Consider the following 15633-nt stretch of genomic DNA (forward strand, 5'->3'; position numbering starts at 1 on the left):
CGGCCGCTGCCGGGGGCGGCGGTGCCCGGGCCGGGGGGAGGGGCGCGGCCCCGGGCCGCAGGAAGCGCTGCCGTCACCCGGCCCTGCCCCGCCGCGCTGCCGGCGGGAGGCTGGGCCGCGCCGGGCCGGGGCCGGGCCGCCCGGCTCCGCCTCGGCGTCCGCAGAAGGGATGCGGCGGCGCTCGCCATGAACTGGCGGTCCGGCTCCCGCGGCGTGGTGCTCACCGCCTACCACCCCAGCGGCGGCGGCGGCGCCCCCGGCAGGTGAGCGGCGGCGCGGGGAGGCCGCCCCGGCGGCAGGTGCGGGCGGCAGGTGCGGGCGGGGGCCGCGCGGCGGGCGCTGCGGGCCGCGCCGCGGGGGGGAGCGGAGCCGGCCGGGGCGGGAGCTGTGGCGCGGGGCGAGGGGCTTTCTCCGCCCCGGGGCCGGCAGGGTTTCCCCGTTTCTGCGCTTTGTTCCGCGTCCTCCCCGACGGTCTTTCCTTTGGTTTTGTCACCGCTCTCTCCAGCAACCTGCGCACGTCGTGGCAGCCGCAGGCGCTGCGCGGGGCTGCCGGGCGCCGGCCGGCGTCACCGTGTTCGCGGCTGAGAGCGGTCCCGCGGCCGCCCGGCCGGTGCCGAACCCCCGCTGCTAGTGCGCGGTGCGCGATCGGGCCTGCAGCGCCGGGGGGTTGCAGGGTGCCCGGGGCAGCGCTGCCCCGAAGGGTGCTGCCCGGGGGGGGAGATGCTGCCCCGCGGGGTGCTGCCCGGTGCTTCGCGGGGAGCTGCACCCCAGAGTTTGGGAGTGGGCAGTTTGCGGGATGTGGCGTGTAGTTTTTCATGCAACCTTAGTGCTTTACTGCTTTGTACTTTGCATTATTATTATTATTTTCTTTTTTTTAATGTGGTAAACGGAAGGAGGGTGCAGGTAAGGGCGAGATAAACTCTTTAAAGCACTTTGTGTTTTGCTTAGAAGGTGAAACTGACAATGGGCAAAGAAGCCAGCTTCACTTGTAGGAAGGCTGAGGCCTCACGGCATGTGTTTGATACAGGCAGAACCACTACTGGCTTTTCTGTTGCCATGACCAGAGAGGCTGCTGTGTGGAAGGGAGAGTTTTGTCTTTATGGCCCATTCAGTCTTGCTTCTTCCTTGCTGAAACTGTCAACAAATGTCCCATTGATAAAGACAGGACTTTAACGCTGAGAAGCCAGCTGAAACTGGGAAGGTATTGAAACTGGCACGCTGCTTCCATGTGTCCACAGGAAGAGTGTGTCTGATCAAAGAGATTATAGTCTGATTAAAAGAAGGTAAAAGGAAGTCCAGCGTGTCACGCGGGACAAAAGATAACTGATGTGTCACACCGAGAGTCCATGGCAGAGGTGAGAACTGAACTAAGAAATACAGCCTACCCCGTCTTTGAACCACAAAGCCATTCCTTTCTTTTTGTTGAGGTACTTCCTTCCCCATAAGTAACATTATTTATCAACCCAGCTCTAAGTCCTGATGTCATCTTAGCTACGTATATAAGGGCACTGCAGATCTAGTTGTTTACTACTGAATGCAAAATGTGTGCATTTTTGCAAGAAATCAAAAAATCCACCACATTCTCTGTTATGATTTGTAGTGTTTTTACTCTTTGTACCTCTCCTCAAACTTCCCATGGAGCAAGGGCATGATAAAAACCACTTTCCCTGCTCCTTGGGATAATTTCTGAATAAGGAGGTGTGCACCTGTAGACTATTAAGATTGGTTCCCCCCTTTTAACGTGGGGCTGCCTGGATACATGGCTGTAAGCTGCAGTTGCTCTTAACCCCCCGAGACCCCAGATGCATGAGCACAGTTATGGGGGCCCCTCTGTGTCCTAGAAACTTGTGTCTCATGCTAATGCTACAGCGTTAGGAGCAGTGATCTCATCATCCCTCTTCCTCTTCAGCTGCTTCTGGGGACAGCCTCCTGGGTAAACTGAGACATTGCCATGCAAGTAATGGTGATCCTTCACAAACTGTTCTGATGTGGGATTAAGGGAGTGCAGGGGGGAAATAAATGTGAAAAGCAGTCTCATTTCTTTAATTATAACAATAAATATGTATGTTAAAGCTGCACAGGACAGGGGATTCCCACAGTTAGTTTGCCTGAGTTCCACCCCTGGCAGTGTTACGGCTTTCCAGGCTATGCACATTTTGCCACGTAGATCATCAAGATTAAGATCCTAAAGGACACCTCTCTGCCTCTCTGCTGTACCACCCTGAATTTGGGTCTCGGTCCTGTCTCTCCCATTTTCATCAACCAGGATCTCAACTCCATGGTCCTGATTTATCTGTTCCTTGCTACCCTGGATCCCTAGTGTTTTCCCCCTTCTGAAGTGAGAAAGGTTGGGAATATTAATGTCATGGGGGCAGGGAGGGAGAAGAACGGCCAGTTGTTACTTTTTGGTCTTTTTAAAAATAAACAAGGAAACTTTTGTGAAACATTGTAACATTCTGTGGGATTTTTTCCCCCCATTTTTCGAACTACTTCCCTCCTTCATCAACATTCCTACCAAGTGCAGAGATATTTGATAACAATGCCCAAACCTGTACCATTCGGACATATTTTGTGGAAATAAGTTCATTATGCTCTGCACAGTGTGCAAGTGCACTAGTTCTGCAGTCCAAATGCTGCATATTACTACTGGGGTGATATTGACCATATTTTGCCTTTTCAAAAAATAACTGAGAGCAACTTTCAGTATCTAGGTCAGCATCTCTGCTAATTTGAAAACTCAGATTTTTAACAGGCATTAGAATATTAGGAAGCCAGTGTAATATAGTGCCAGCTGTGAGGAAGCAGCCCTTTTGGAAAGATTAATAGGGAAACTATGTCGAACTATTCTTTTCATAGCCATTCAAAATAGTGCGTGTTAGAGATTGCTTTGTCTTTGCAGTGTTGGGGAAGCGTGGCACTGGTACATCCTGGAAAAAGTGATACATTGACTGTGCTCCAAGCAAAGTGGCATCTTAGGAAAGGGCTATACTTCCTAACCATTTATTTTTTCATTCAGGCATACAAGAAGTCTTGCTTTATAAGGCTTGAGAATTTTACTGATCTAATAGATTGCTGAGCTACTTTTCTGGGGTTTTCTTGGCCCTTCAAAGGCACAATAAGGCTGTGAAATATTTCCTTTAGGAAAGGCTTGCTTTACCACTGGTTTACTAGGCTAAAATCTAGAACAGCCTTGGTGCGATTACTTCCAAGTTTGACAATTTAGGAATATTGCCTTGATAGTGTGGATGCACAGAGTAACATCAGAGCTGTCCTCTTTGCCATAGAGAGGTTTATTTTACATTTTACTTTAAAGTAACTGTTTAAAGATAACATTTTCATATAGTGTAGATATTGATTGTGGGTGACTTCAGTAATATACCTAAGTATTTATTCAAGAACTTCCTTAGAGAAATCACAAAGGCAGATTACCCACTATCAAATCCAGTTTTAGTAGCTCTCTTTTTCCATATCGCTTCAGTTTTCTCACTTCCCAGTTTTAACCCATTAAATCCACTGGTGCTGTATTGGCTGTCATGCTGCTTGCATTTTGCTGTCCTTTTCTCTCTGATGTCCATGCACAAGCTTTTAAATATTTTTTTTCTTGTTTTTCCCATTAAACCATTTGTTGTTATATGGACTGTGGAAAGTACGAGTGAATCAAACAGGTTTCAGTCCAAGACCCTGTATCAGTGACTGCTTGTAGGCATGTCAACCTCATGCGCATGAAATCCACACCCTTAAGCGTAGGCTTCCAGTGCCATTTAGGTTCCTTGCTGGGGAATTCTACTCCCATCTACTGTGGCAGAAAGGACTGCAGGTCCTGTGTCACATTTGCCAGCCACATGTAGGCATTTCAGATAACAACAGTCCTCTTATATGGCTGCGTGGGCTCACCCTCAGGCAGTCAAATGCCATCCAGAGTCCTTTACAGGACTATTTCTGTCCTGTAGAGTAAGTGAATGTGTGTGTGTATGCATATATATATGTGTGTGTGTACCAAACTTTTTTTTAATGTGATTATAAGGTTAAGATCAAGACTGGAGTATTCAATGGATGGGGAATAGGATATAGCAAAACTAGAAGTAAATGCTTACAGAGTGCATGCAGAATGAACTGCATGCATACCAGTGCATGAGGGAAATAGACTTGTGCTACAGAGTATTTTTAACAGCCAAACCTAAAATGCAAACTGAGTAATAGATGAATGATTTGAAATGTGGTGGCCACTGGAGGTTGGCTTTGCTTTCCTCTCCATACCTTTCTCATATCTGAGATGCTGTTACTCTGTATTGTCTCCTGTGCTGCACTGGACTTGTCATGTGAGTCACAGCCTCCCTCTATCTGTTTCCAGTGAATCAGTGTGCTTGCTCACCAGGAGCCAGCACGTGCACTTTTGCTGCCACTTCATGTATACTTCTTCAACTTACATAGGAAGACCAGTTTGAGTTCTGAGGCTTTGCAAGCCAGCGCCTGTTTAACATCGGATGTTCCTAAAGGGCCTGTGAATCTTTGTACTGCTAATTACTTAACTAATGACTTGTTAAGAAGGACTCCAGCATTTCTTAGAGCCTAGGACTTGGCTCTTCCTCCTCAGAGGCCATGCAGTTATATGCAGCTGCTCTTATCTGCACTATTTAAATCTTGTGTTTTGTTTGCCAGTAGTCACTTGCAAAATGAGAACAATGAGTTGAGCTTCCCTGAGATGGAAGTAAACCCCTGACCAGTTCTGGAAAGAGTGCTGTAACTCTCCCCTACTGTAAGAGAGAAGATTGCTGCTGCCTCAGGTCTCCTCTTTCAAGTGACACCTGCTAGCCAGGGCCTGTGGTCCACAAGTTCCACCATCCCACTTCATTACTGAATCCACATGACTGGGAGATGCCAGCTGAAGTTTGGATCTGGGTGGCAGTGAAACCAGGGGGCCTCAGTTGGGTTCTATTGTAGAGAAGTGCCTTTTTTTGTGGGTTATTGTGTAAGTCTGCATACACCAAAATACTTATCTTTATATGTCTTTGTAAATATGGGCTTTACTAACTCAGTATTTAGTATTCACTGTGGGGATGGGTGACAAGTTAGGGGCATAAAGTACTTGGTGTTTTCTACAGACAGCTGTGGTCTAAATCACTCCTTCGCTGTTTGATCTCCCTGACAAAGAAAGCACATGATAGATGTCCTTTGAGCTTGGAAAAATGACAAAGACCTCTGCTATGAATTGCCCAAGATATATGAATTTTTTTCAAATGTTGACCATAATGGACGTTAAAAATCACACATACAAGAGGAGTTTATTCTTGTTTTACCAGATTAATCTGCCTTATTCATTGTTCAAATATTTGCTCAGTTTAATCTGAAGACTTAATAGCCAAGAAGAAATCTAGTAGTAAGCATGCATTCATGCCTTTTTTCAAGGGCAGTTTCCATCTCTGTTCTTTCAGAGAGAAAAAGCTCTCATTCCTTTCCCCCTCTTTTCCCAGCAGTGACTCACCCTTGGAATTGAAATCCAGTGAAATCCAGTATGAAGGACTAAAGCACTGTGAGGGATACATGCACTGAGCACAGTGTACAAGCAACAAATTCAAAAGCTGATTACTCACAACTGACTTAAGTTGGTGGAGCCTTTTGCAATTTCATTTGCAGTCTGCTAGTACAGCACAGATGCCAGATTCTCCGTACCATCACAGCATTTGTTGTTTCTAACCCCTGTAACCTATCTTCTGTGATGCCAGTGTGGATGGCTCAGCCCAGTACCTTCTATGTGTTGCTTTGCCTCTGTAAAGCAAAGATCTATCATACTGCGGCTGACTTTACAAATTCATAGCAATCTTTTTATGTGCTAATTTTGCAGGCTTTACATGAGCAGTCTTTAAATGCATTAGAAAAATCTTTCCTGCCTTGTATTTGCCTGCTAATTTGAATAGCGTTTATTGTCTGATGCCTTCCAACATCTTCAGATAGAGCTGACAGGCAACAATGCATCAAGTTGCTTTATTTAGAATTGCTTTTGTGTCTTTTGTATTTCATGCATGTACAAATACATAGTATACTGCAGACCCTTAATGTGTTGCTTAGTTACTGATGTATTACATCCCAGTAACTTGATCTACTGACAGCAAGATGTGGTATCCCAACATTTCCTTGATTCTGGATTCCTGCTTCATGGGGTTCCCCCTTCCACCAGTTTGCACCTTATTTCTTCTTTGAATTTATCTTGCTCCTGCCTTTGGTTTTTGTATGTCTTTCCAATTGATTAAAAAGCCTTCCTAGTGCCTGTTACCTATTGTCAAGCTGCTGCTCAATTTTATCTTGGGACGGAGCAAATAATTTTCTTTGAGTCTGTTTAGTCTTAAAAACCTTTTTGTGACACTCCTCTTCAGAATTTTCAGCATCCTTCTTTACACTTGCCCTGCTACTTCACTTCTCCTTCACACTCCAGCCTGACTTACGTGTGGTACTTCAGTGTCAGTCTCATGAGTGTCACCTATACAGGTAAAATAACTTCATTGCTGCCTGTTACCACCTCAGCCAGTTGTAGATATTGCAGTCAAACTGTCTAGTTTTTCTAAGCATCCTGGTGGAGCACACTTGGTTGCATGTTCTTTCTGACCCCTAGATATGCTCAAGCTCTTCTTTTTCAGTGCAGTCCTCGTTATGTAGACTTGGTCACTGTTTCTTGCACTTAGGCATCCATTTAGCATCTGTCAGTAAGATAAAACAATGTTATTTCAACAAGTGCAGTTTACTAGGTGATCTAGATTATTCTATGTCATGGATGTAGATTTGGTTTAGTGCCCTTTACTGTCAGTGAAAACAGTGTATTCATTTTACTCTGGGTCAGGCCCTTAAACAGATATAAAATGAGGATAACTGTGCTGAATCAGTGGAGCTACATAGCAGAAAAGAGGAAAATCAGGGCCCTATATGCAGAATTTCTTTTTCATTTTAATGACATAGAATGAGATGTCATGCTTGTCTAGCTACAAGGAATGTGAAGCATGAAGACCTTTTGAACATTTTAATTATGGGCTTTGCCTTTTTTTGCTTATGTGTGTACAAATCTAGATGATACGAAGCATATGCAATGTATTACTAGATGTGCTGTTATAAGCAAGCAGATTTTATGCAAAACTGGAATGTAACTGAACTTCTGATGAATGAAATGCCAGAGGAGCTGTGTAAGCCTGAACTCCAACATTGACTCTGTGTAGCATCAGAAGAATGTTTTTCATTTCTCGAAGTTCTTTTTCTTTGAAGAGGAGAATTGTTGAACTTGTCTTCAAATAAGACTAATGGCATTTTCAGAGTGCTGATACTGGCCTTGATTAAAAAGTGCTGTAATCTATTGTTATTGCCCATATTTTACTCATCTTTTGTAACTGTTACTGGTAAGGCTGGAGCTGAAACCTGTAAGGTTTTAAAAGGCTACTCACACATATTTTGGTAACATTTGCAATGCCAGCACCCTTCGCTATCATTACTGCTTTTTTACTAGAGTTATTGAGTGTGCACCTTCATTTTTTTCCTATGTATCAGAATACTATGGCTGAACGGAGGCTGTAATTACAGCAAGTGATACAGCGAGGTGCCTGTTGTGGAGTGGTGTTGCAAATTCCTGTTACACATGGGTCACTGACTTTCACTCCAGACTCCTCAGTGGTAATTCTGCTTGGCCAGGGGAAGAAAAATTCCCCAGTTGTAAGTTTTGAGTACTTCTGATGTGTCAATGGGCTGTTTTGTGAGGGCTGCTGGTTTTGCAATGAACCTGCCTCTGCCTTCGAGTCGTGGTCTCAAAATAATCATGTTCAGGCAGGGAATGTAAACGTTTATAGCCAAATAAATAGGGGGAAAAAATCAGTGGTTTTGTTTTTTAGTATTAGGATGTCTGAAAAATAAATGGATTTGATTTATTCCATAAGTACAATTTTAGCCATCATTTTCTGAGGTATATTTTTAGTGATACCCTGAGCAGTGTATGGGCTGAGCTCCTAAGCAACTGGCCCCTCTGCACTGCTGAAAGCTATGAATGTATTCTTTAGTCATTGTTTTGTGCCAGCTTTCTTGTATTACAACAGAATAAAAGCATGCACAGGAGCAGTTACTTACCTGGTCATACCTTCTTGTGAGGATAAGCTGCTTAATATTTCCCCTTTGTTCTGTGACTAGAGCATCCCAATCCTTTAGCCTAGAAATGCTTTCACAAGTATTCAGGGATTTTATCTGTCGTCTTTCTACAACACCCTTCTTTCCTAGGGAGGCTTCTTAGGCCAAAAGGTGACAATAAAAATGGATTAGAATGTTTCTTTTGTGGGGCTCCCAGTGTTGTTGGAAGACTTAAAATAGTTTGGGGTAAAGTATTTGAGGAGAAACAAATGTGAATGTTTTTAGTATGCTTAGAAATATGGTGGAAGGTGCATCACACATGAGAAAGCAACAAAGAAAGAGTAATGTTGTCTTCAGAACAAAAAAAAATCTTATCATGCATACTTAGTGCCAAACTGCAGCAGAACAGTTGGCATGTTTTGCTTGATTTAGCATCAGTACAAATCTTCAGTTTACCACTCCTCCAACTACCTCTTCCTCTCTGACAGTCCCCAAACCACCCAGCCAGCTTTTGCTCTGGCTTAGGGAAGTTGGATATTTTGACTTCACTTTAATAGTTGTAAACCAGGAAAATACTTAAGAGGATGTGTAAAAATTGTTTCAGTGATATGTACAGTGTTTAGTGATATGTACTTAGTAAAGTACATTGTTCAGGGTTTTTTATTATTTTTAATCTGTTGATTTGTTTTAGCTGATTTCTATGTAATTGTCAGAGTGATAGTTGGTGGGACTGAAGGCCACTGATGAAATATTTTCTCTATCAAAAATTCTCTGCCTTTAATAAAATACATCAGCAAGGTCCAGGAGTATACTATATCCAGAGGTAACTGGGAGCTTTGCCCTTGATTTAAGAGAGCACAAGGTTAGATTTTAGCTGTACAAACAAGCAGAAAGTTCTTGTAGTGTCATAGTCGTATAATAATTGTGGTTATAGCTGTAGTTATGAGTGTGATCCCAGATACAAAGCAAGAGGCTTGGAGCAGTAACCAGAAGCCTCAGCTACTGAACAGCAGGGGAGCCCTGGTAAGTGCCGCCATACACAACAGCTGTGACTCACTGGCCAGTCACAGCAGGAGACCAGAGCTATGGTTACCACGGGCCAGTGGAAGATGCTTTCTCTCTTGGCAGTTGCTAAGAGGATGATAGATCTAACAGCTCTGTAGGGTAGCTTCTAGAGCCTCACAGCCTGATTCCCTTTGCAACAACTAAGTAAGGGAACTCTAGTAACGGTGTTATTGTGGAAATAGTCATCCCCATCATTATAACCCACTCAGAGGGTGGGCTTTCATGTCCTACTAACCTTGTTCTGGCGGCTTGCCTGTGTCATCTTCTCCTGAGAAGCCTATATTTCAGGTAGACTTGAGGAGCATCTTCTTGTTCTGTTGAAAGTATTATGCCAGGAGAGAGATGCCACACCATTTCATGAAACTTTCACCTCAGAGTACCTCCTGAGGCTTGTCCTGAACAAGCAGTTTTGATGTGCAGTGGCAGTGGGTGCAGGTCATGGGCATACTAGGCTGAGAGAGGTGGAAGCTGAAAAGAGTGGGGACCACCACTGAAAGTAGCGTTTCCTTCCATCTCTCACCTACACCTTCCTAATGTGTTTCTTGCCCTGGAATTGGCATTTCTGAGCTGACTGAAGTAGGTGGACCAGGATTTAAAAAAACAAAAATCCAACTGAAAGCAGTATTTTTTGCAAGTGGTGTTTTCAGACAGATTGGTTTCTTAACCTAGGTCGGTAAGTGACTGCATCAGTGACAGTGCTGGCACAAAGGAAGTAAGGGCAACCCACAGGAAAGGGGGATTTAAGAGAACCCTCTGGCAGCCTACATCTGTGCCAGCTTAACGTGATTGTTATGGGGCTGCCATTTGACAACTCATTTTTATGAGTCCTAGTGCTGGCTACGGCCACATCCTGTGAGAGAGGCTCGTCTGATACAATTTAACTCCATTGGTTCAGATTTTTTAAAAAGGTAGTTGATGGCTTAACTTTGTACTGACAGGTTTTTAGTTAGTTCAGGTACAGCTTGTCCTTTAGCAGCCACTATAAAGCTAGTGTAAGCTTAATCTCTGGCTCATTTAGTCCTGACTCATACCGTTCAGTGATTCAGTCGTGTGCATGGCCTCTGCCTACAAAGGCAGGGTGTGATGCAAGAAGACATGCTTGACATCCAGGTGCATTGCGCAGCAGGGAACACCTGCACTTCTCATACGGAGCTGCAGATAACCTGCTTTCCCCTCGTTGTCTGCACGTGGCATCGTGCAGCCTGCCTCGCCAAAAGAAACAAAAGCCCAGCTTGGATTCCCAGACACTGTAATGAGATAAATTAAAGTACAGTTTCTAAACTATGGTTGGTCGTCAGTTGATAAGCTTTTGAAAGGTTGCAGATCTGTGCCTTGTTTAAACACACCTTTCTTTGCTCTGAACTTTGCACCAGAGAGATTGCTTTGGTTTCATAGTGCCCAGGGTAGTACATCAAAACAGTATCGGGAATGAGAAGTATAATCAGAATAGCTCATATGATTTCCTGTAGGAAATACAACCTAACTTTTCATCACAGTAGTATTTTCTGTTTTAAGGGTAAAAAAGAATAAGACACTAAATATCTAAGACATTATACACATGACATTGAAAATGTTATGTACTAATTGAAATGTCCAAGAATCTGTACGGTGACCCAAATTCTGCCTGCCTTCTCTGTTCAGACAAGGATATTTACACTGTGGGACTTGTTCCCCTTTGAGGTGAAAGCTAAGAAAAAGTCTGTATTTGTTTGATCTTCTTACTGTGGATGGTACATACAAGAACAAACTGAAACATCTTTTTTTTCTCATAGTAAGTAGGATCTGCTTATGAAAGGTTATGGGAAGCTTTATGAGCGTCGTGCTGTGAAAGCTGGCATTTGGTACTTTGTATTTCAAATTAGAAAATGGCCTACGACGATGTATGGTATTAAAATCTGTGTGACGTGTCACAGTGTTTTGGTTTGTGGGCCTTGCTTGAGCTTTTGAAGTGATTGTTTAAGAAAATTTTGTCATCCTGTATTAGGAAGTGTAAGGGAGACTTTTGCTTACTGTCCTTTTGCTGAATTATTTGATACAGATTTCACTAAACACAGACCTCAGTATAGATTGTTATAATTTCTCTCAATTTGAAACATATGTATATGTTTAATCTCTGACATTCAGATTAAGCATAAATTCCGTTTTTGTTGTATACTGTTGAAGAACTTGCTAAGTTAGTTAGCAGGTGAGATTTGGCAGCTAGCAGTTAGCTAGGGTGAAAAATGCATTTGGGGCCAGAGTGTCAGTCAGTACGTCTATCTGCACAGGACCATGCCAGTGAGAAGTGGGGCAGGGGACGGGAGGGGATGGGATGACAAAACACTCAGTGTAAGCAACCTAATATGACAATCTTTTCAGACCTTTCAAGTTGTGTATTATGATCTAAGCTTGTATGTAAAATTTTGTAAGAGCCTGGAGTCAGGCTTTTGGCTATCTTTCAGCAGCAGGGTGTTTCTTCCCCTGTGAATGCTGTGATTCCTCCTGGAAACAGATTACGGGACTGTGCTGAGTGGCAGCTTTCTTGGGGCACATCTCCATTGCAGTGTGCTCAGACCTCAGCCCAGCATCAGCCAGACCCCGTCGAATAGCCGTGTAACTGTATTCATGTGGATTTGAGCCTAGGCTGAGAAACCTTTCTTTCCTCCAGCCTGGCTTGGTCTTTTGTTTCCTGTTTCTTTTCCCCCCCTGTGTGTGGTATGGTGTTGACATAAATGTATAACCTCTGGTTCAGACAAGGTTGGTGCCTTTTGTACTGTGCTCTGTTATGTTAGTCTACTGGAAGTTTTTGTACACCTATTTCTTTCTCACTCTCCAAGACTTCTCACATGGGTATTTTTGTATACAAATGTAATTAAACTTTGATCCAAAGGAGCTTCAATTGGATAAAGGCTATTTCTCCAAGTATGTTACCCTGCACAAATCACTAGTAGGAAATACTGTTCTTATTAAATAGAAAAATCAAGATTACATCTGCATATGCTGTGTTGGGAGGGGTTGCCTTCTTTATAGGTAAGGCAATAGCTAATCTTAGTGCCTGTACATGCAGATATTTTTTATGTAGGTGTATTGTTAAATACTTTTATTTGTTTTTACAGTGTATACTGACTTGTATAATTTTGTGTACAGCTATAGCTGTCATTCCGTTTGCTGGCTAGGAACACTCTTTAGTTGTTTGCTAGCAGTGTTGCTCTAGGCAATGATTTTTTATATAAAAACCTTTTTATTGTGCCACTATAGATTTCTTTCTACAGTTTTGATTTCCTTTAATTAAGACTGTAAGTTCTCTCTCTGGGTGGATTTCTTTTCTTCCATTTTATAATACAAATATTATCTAAGTATATATGGGTTTATATGAATAGGTGATCAGGAATTCTATGGATTTGATTTCTGTTTTCTATGGAATGATGGTTTTATCACATCTGAGCACACATGTCATTTTCTAGGTATGCATATTAACCTCTTCCTTAAGATTTGTTTAATTTCCCTTTCATTTTGTTGTATTCAACTTGCAAACTAGGATTGGGAGGTAAGAAAAAATTATTTTGGTTACAATTTGCAAAATCATCTATTAATTATTATCTCTGAAATACACTCAGAATAGTGAAGGACTGCTTAAAACCTATTAAAATAGAAAAAGTTTTCTGTGTCCATCAGATGTACCACAATATTATGTGATCTTTGCAAAAAAAACCCTGTTCTTAAGAATATTTGGGAAGTCAGAAGTCAAGAAATGAAAAGTAACCAGATGTTTTCTCATTTTACACACCATTGTTCCAATAATTATAAAGGCGGTTGACCTGTCACTTTTATGGAAAACTCCAAAGGCAACATATTCAAGTAAGTTATTCTATTATACCACCACACTGTGGACATGAGAAACTAATCTCTGTTTCTGTTTAAGTTGACATTATCGTACTTTTGTAGGACTCTGGAATTGCTGAACTTGTTTTGTACTTATCCTTCATTTTATTTTTTTTTTAGATGCATTCCTCATTTTTTAATTGAAAGATACATTTATGCCAATATATTCTTTATATCATTACTGAATATTTTTCTGTCTGGTTTTAAGAACTTTTACTCACCTGTAGTTATAGCAAGATTCTTCTGAAGACTGATGAAATTTATGTGAGTCAGAATATTAATATGAAGTTATATTTTTTTGACTTAAGGTGGAAAATTAAAACTGTTCAGAGAAACATACCTTAAAAGTATAAGATGCTGTTGCAAGTCGGAGCAACGCTTTTGCAGCCTATAGTAACCAGTGCAGGAACTGAAGTATTTTAAAGCTTTGATCTTTATTGTTATCTATTACTTTGATTCTGTGGCTTGTGCTGAGCTAGCCAGAGATAATCCTTTGTCCCATTTCAAGCTGCTGCCATCACAGAAGCCATTAAACAGTGAAATTATTTCCAATAACTCCCAAAGTGCTATGTAATCTTCAAGAGAAGGGCATTCGTTTATTGATATGTAAGCTGCCTTGTGGCTGGCCTCAGCGTGGCCACCATCACCTTAACGGTTTTCAAGCTCTGTGAGTCCATGTGCCATCCGGTCATTTTCCAACTGGTTTCCATCTGAGAAGGGCCGGAGACTGCTGCTGCAGTGAGGGGTCACAGGACAGTCAGCTGTGCTAGGCTACTAAAAGGACATCCATATCCATTTAGTTTCTGAAGGAGGAAGCTTTTGTCCCTTACAAGCAGAAGAGGGTATTAGTTTGTCTTTTTCCATGACCAAGGATCCTCATGCCACAGGTTTTGCTTTCTCAGAAGCACCTGCTTTGCGTGGCTGTCACCAAGTTGCTGCTAGGCAAGTGAGAGTTTACCTGCTCATGATCTGTCTGAGAGAGCTCTCCATAATACTGAGGAAATTGTTAAGACGCAAGCAAGGTGCCTTGCCTGTTCCTTCTGCTAGATACACCAAGGTCTGCTTGCCCCAGTTTCTCTGGCTTGATACTTTGGAGGAATGGCGAGGCGGTTGGCATACCCAGCTGTGGCAGGCTCACAAAGTGGGTAACTACTGGACAGATGCAACTCTGAACACTCTGGTTCCTTTAAAGCATGCCTTGCAGGTGTTTTCCTAATGAACTCTAGGATTAAATGGGATTAAAGAAAAACTAACGACAAGGGCCGTTCCAAGACCCTTTTACAGTTCTGGGAATGCAAGTCTTCTGATGTGTCAAGTTGAGTAAGCAATACAAGGGAAAAACCAGTGGCACTGGGGTATTTTTGTGGGAAGCGGCTTAACTACTCACAGGATGAGTGTGTTACTCGATGTCTGCTGGTGACCTCCAGCAGAAGAAAGCCTAGCTGCTGGCTAGAGGGTCAGTGCTGAGGTGATGCTGATGCCCTTTCCGTGGGTGTAGACCCATCACTATTTCTGAATGAATTATTTTCTGCTGTGGCTGCAGAGAGTGGATGTTTGCACTGGGCTGGTGGTGTGCTTCAGTCGTGCATCTAGTTGGCTCTGCTCAGTGCTACCACACAATCCTCTGACAGTCCTGGTAGCTGGAGTTCTACCATGTAGTATCTCCTAGTAAACAGAGATACCTTTCCCTTTCCCCCGAATTGCACTGGGTGTACAACAGGCTGGCTGGCTTACTGCTTGTGCTGTCCTTGGAGGGGTCTGCCTGTAAGGATGGAGAGATCCTAGGATCTGGCACATGGTTGTTTTGTGGTGTGGAGAAGGGCTTGGAGAAGGGCACTCAAAAGGTGGTGTCTGCCTCCTGTGAGTTACTGTAAAGGGTGGAGTGGCCTTGAGGTGTCAGCTGTGGGGGCATCCCCCTTGGGGCACTCCAGGGTTGCACTGGTGTGGAGCCTGTGTGAACAGAGAAGGAATTGAAGCCAAACAGCATTCATTACTTTGGCAGTCATGGGGAAGAGGCAGCTTCAGTGTACTGCCTCATTTTTTACAACAACATATGTATATGTGTGTGTGTGTATATATGTGTATATATATGTATATACACACACTTGATATATATGTACTTGATAATAAAAAAGTCATATTTATTCTGAGAGGGCATGGTACAAATCATTCTAACTGATTTACTTCTCAGTGAGGTGTCATGAAACAGCAAAAAAATGAAAATGAGGTCAGTTGGCTAGAGGGCACAGTCAATGAAAGTATCCCTAAATTCCTCATTGCACATTCCTGACTTTCAAAGAGGGAGGAGACCTGAGCACCTCCAGTGAAGACACCCGACAGGAGTGGCAGAAGCTGTGAAGTATACACACTGGTTTTGCAGTTAAAGAATTGAGAAAATGAGAAAATAGTGTAATTTAGGTATGTGGGCATTTGTCTCTTTGAAAGTCTCCTTTTCATCTTTAAGTTAAAATGTATTGTAAATTTTCTGTTACAGTTTCTACTTCCCTTGCCATTGCTCTGTTGATTTACATTTTAGGTTTTAAACACTTTTGATGTTGACAAGTGTATGATTCCATTTCTGTGCTGTTCTGTCAGCACTTGTATGCTCTTTGT

General features: G+C 42.9%; 1 protein-coding gene across 2 annotated transcripts in view; it reads left to right on the forward strand.

Annotated features, from left to right (window-relative positions):
- Positions 1-15633, forward strand: part of ARHGAP18 (Rho GTPase activating protein 18) — a 101228-nt gene that overhangs the window by 32329 nt on the left and 53266 nt on the right. Inside the window, exon 1 of one of the 2 annotated variants that reach the window (XM_080390432.1) lies at positions 57-263. The exons of the other annotated variant lie outside the window; for it this stretch is intronic. Within the exon in view, the coding sequence (XP_080246558.1) occupies positions 187-263 (77 nt within the window). The 5' untranslated portion in view covers positions 57-186. Of the gene's footprint in view, positions 1-56; positions 264-15633 lie in introns of those variants that run through there. 2 annotated transcript variants of the gene reach the window in all.

Source organism: Falco punctatus, assembly GCF_963210335.1.
Source record: "Falco punctatus genome assembly, chromosome: 5".
NCBI lineage: Eukaryota > Metazoa > Chordata > Aves > Falconiformes > Falconidae > Falco > Falco punctatus.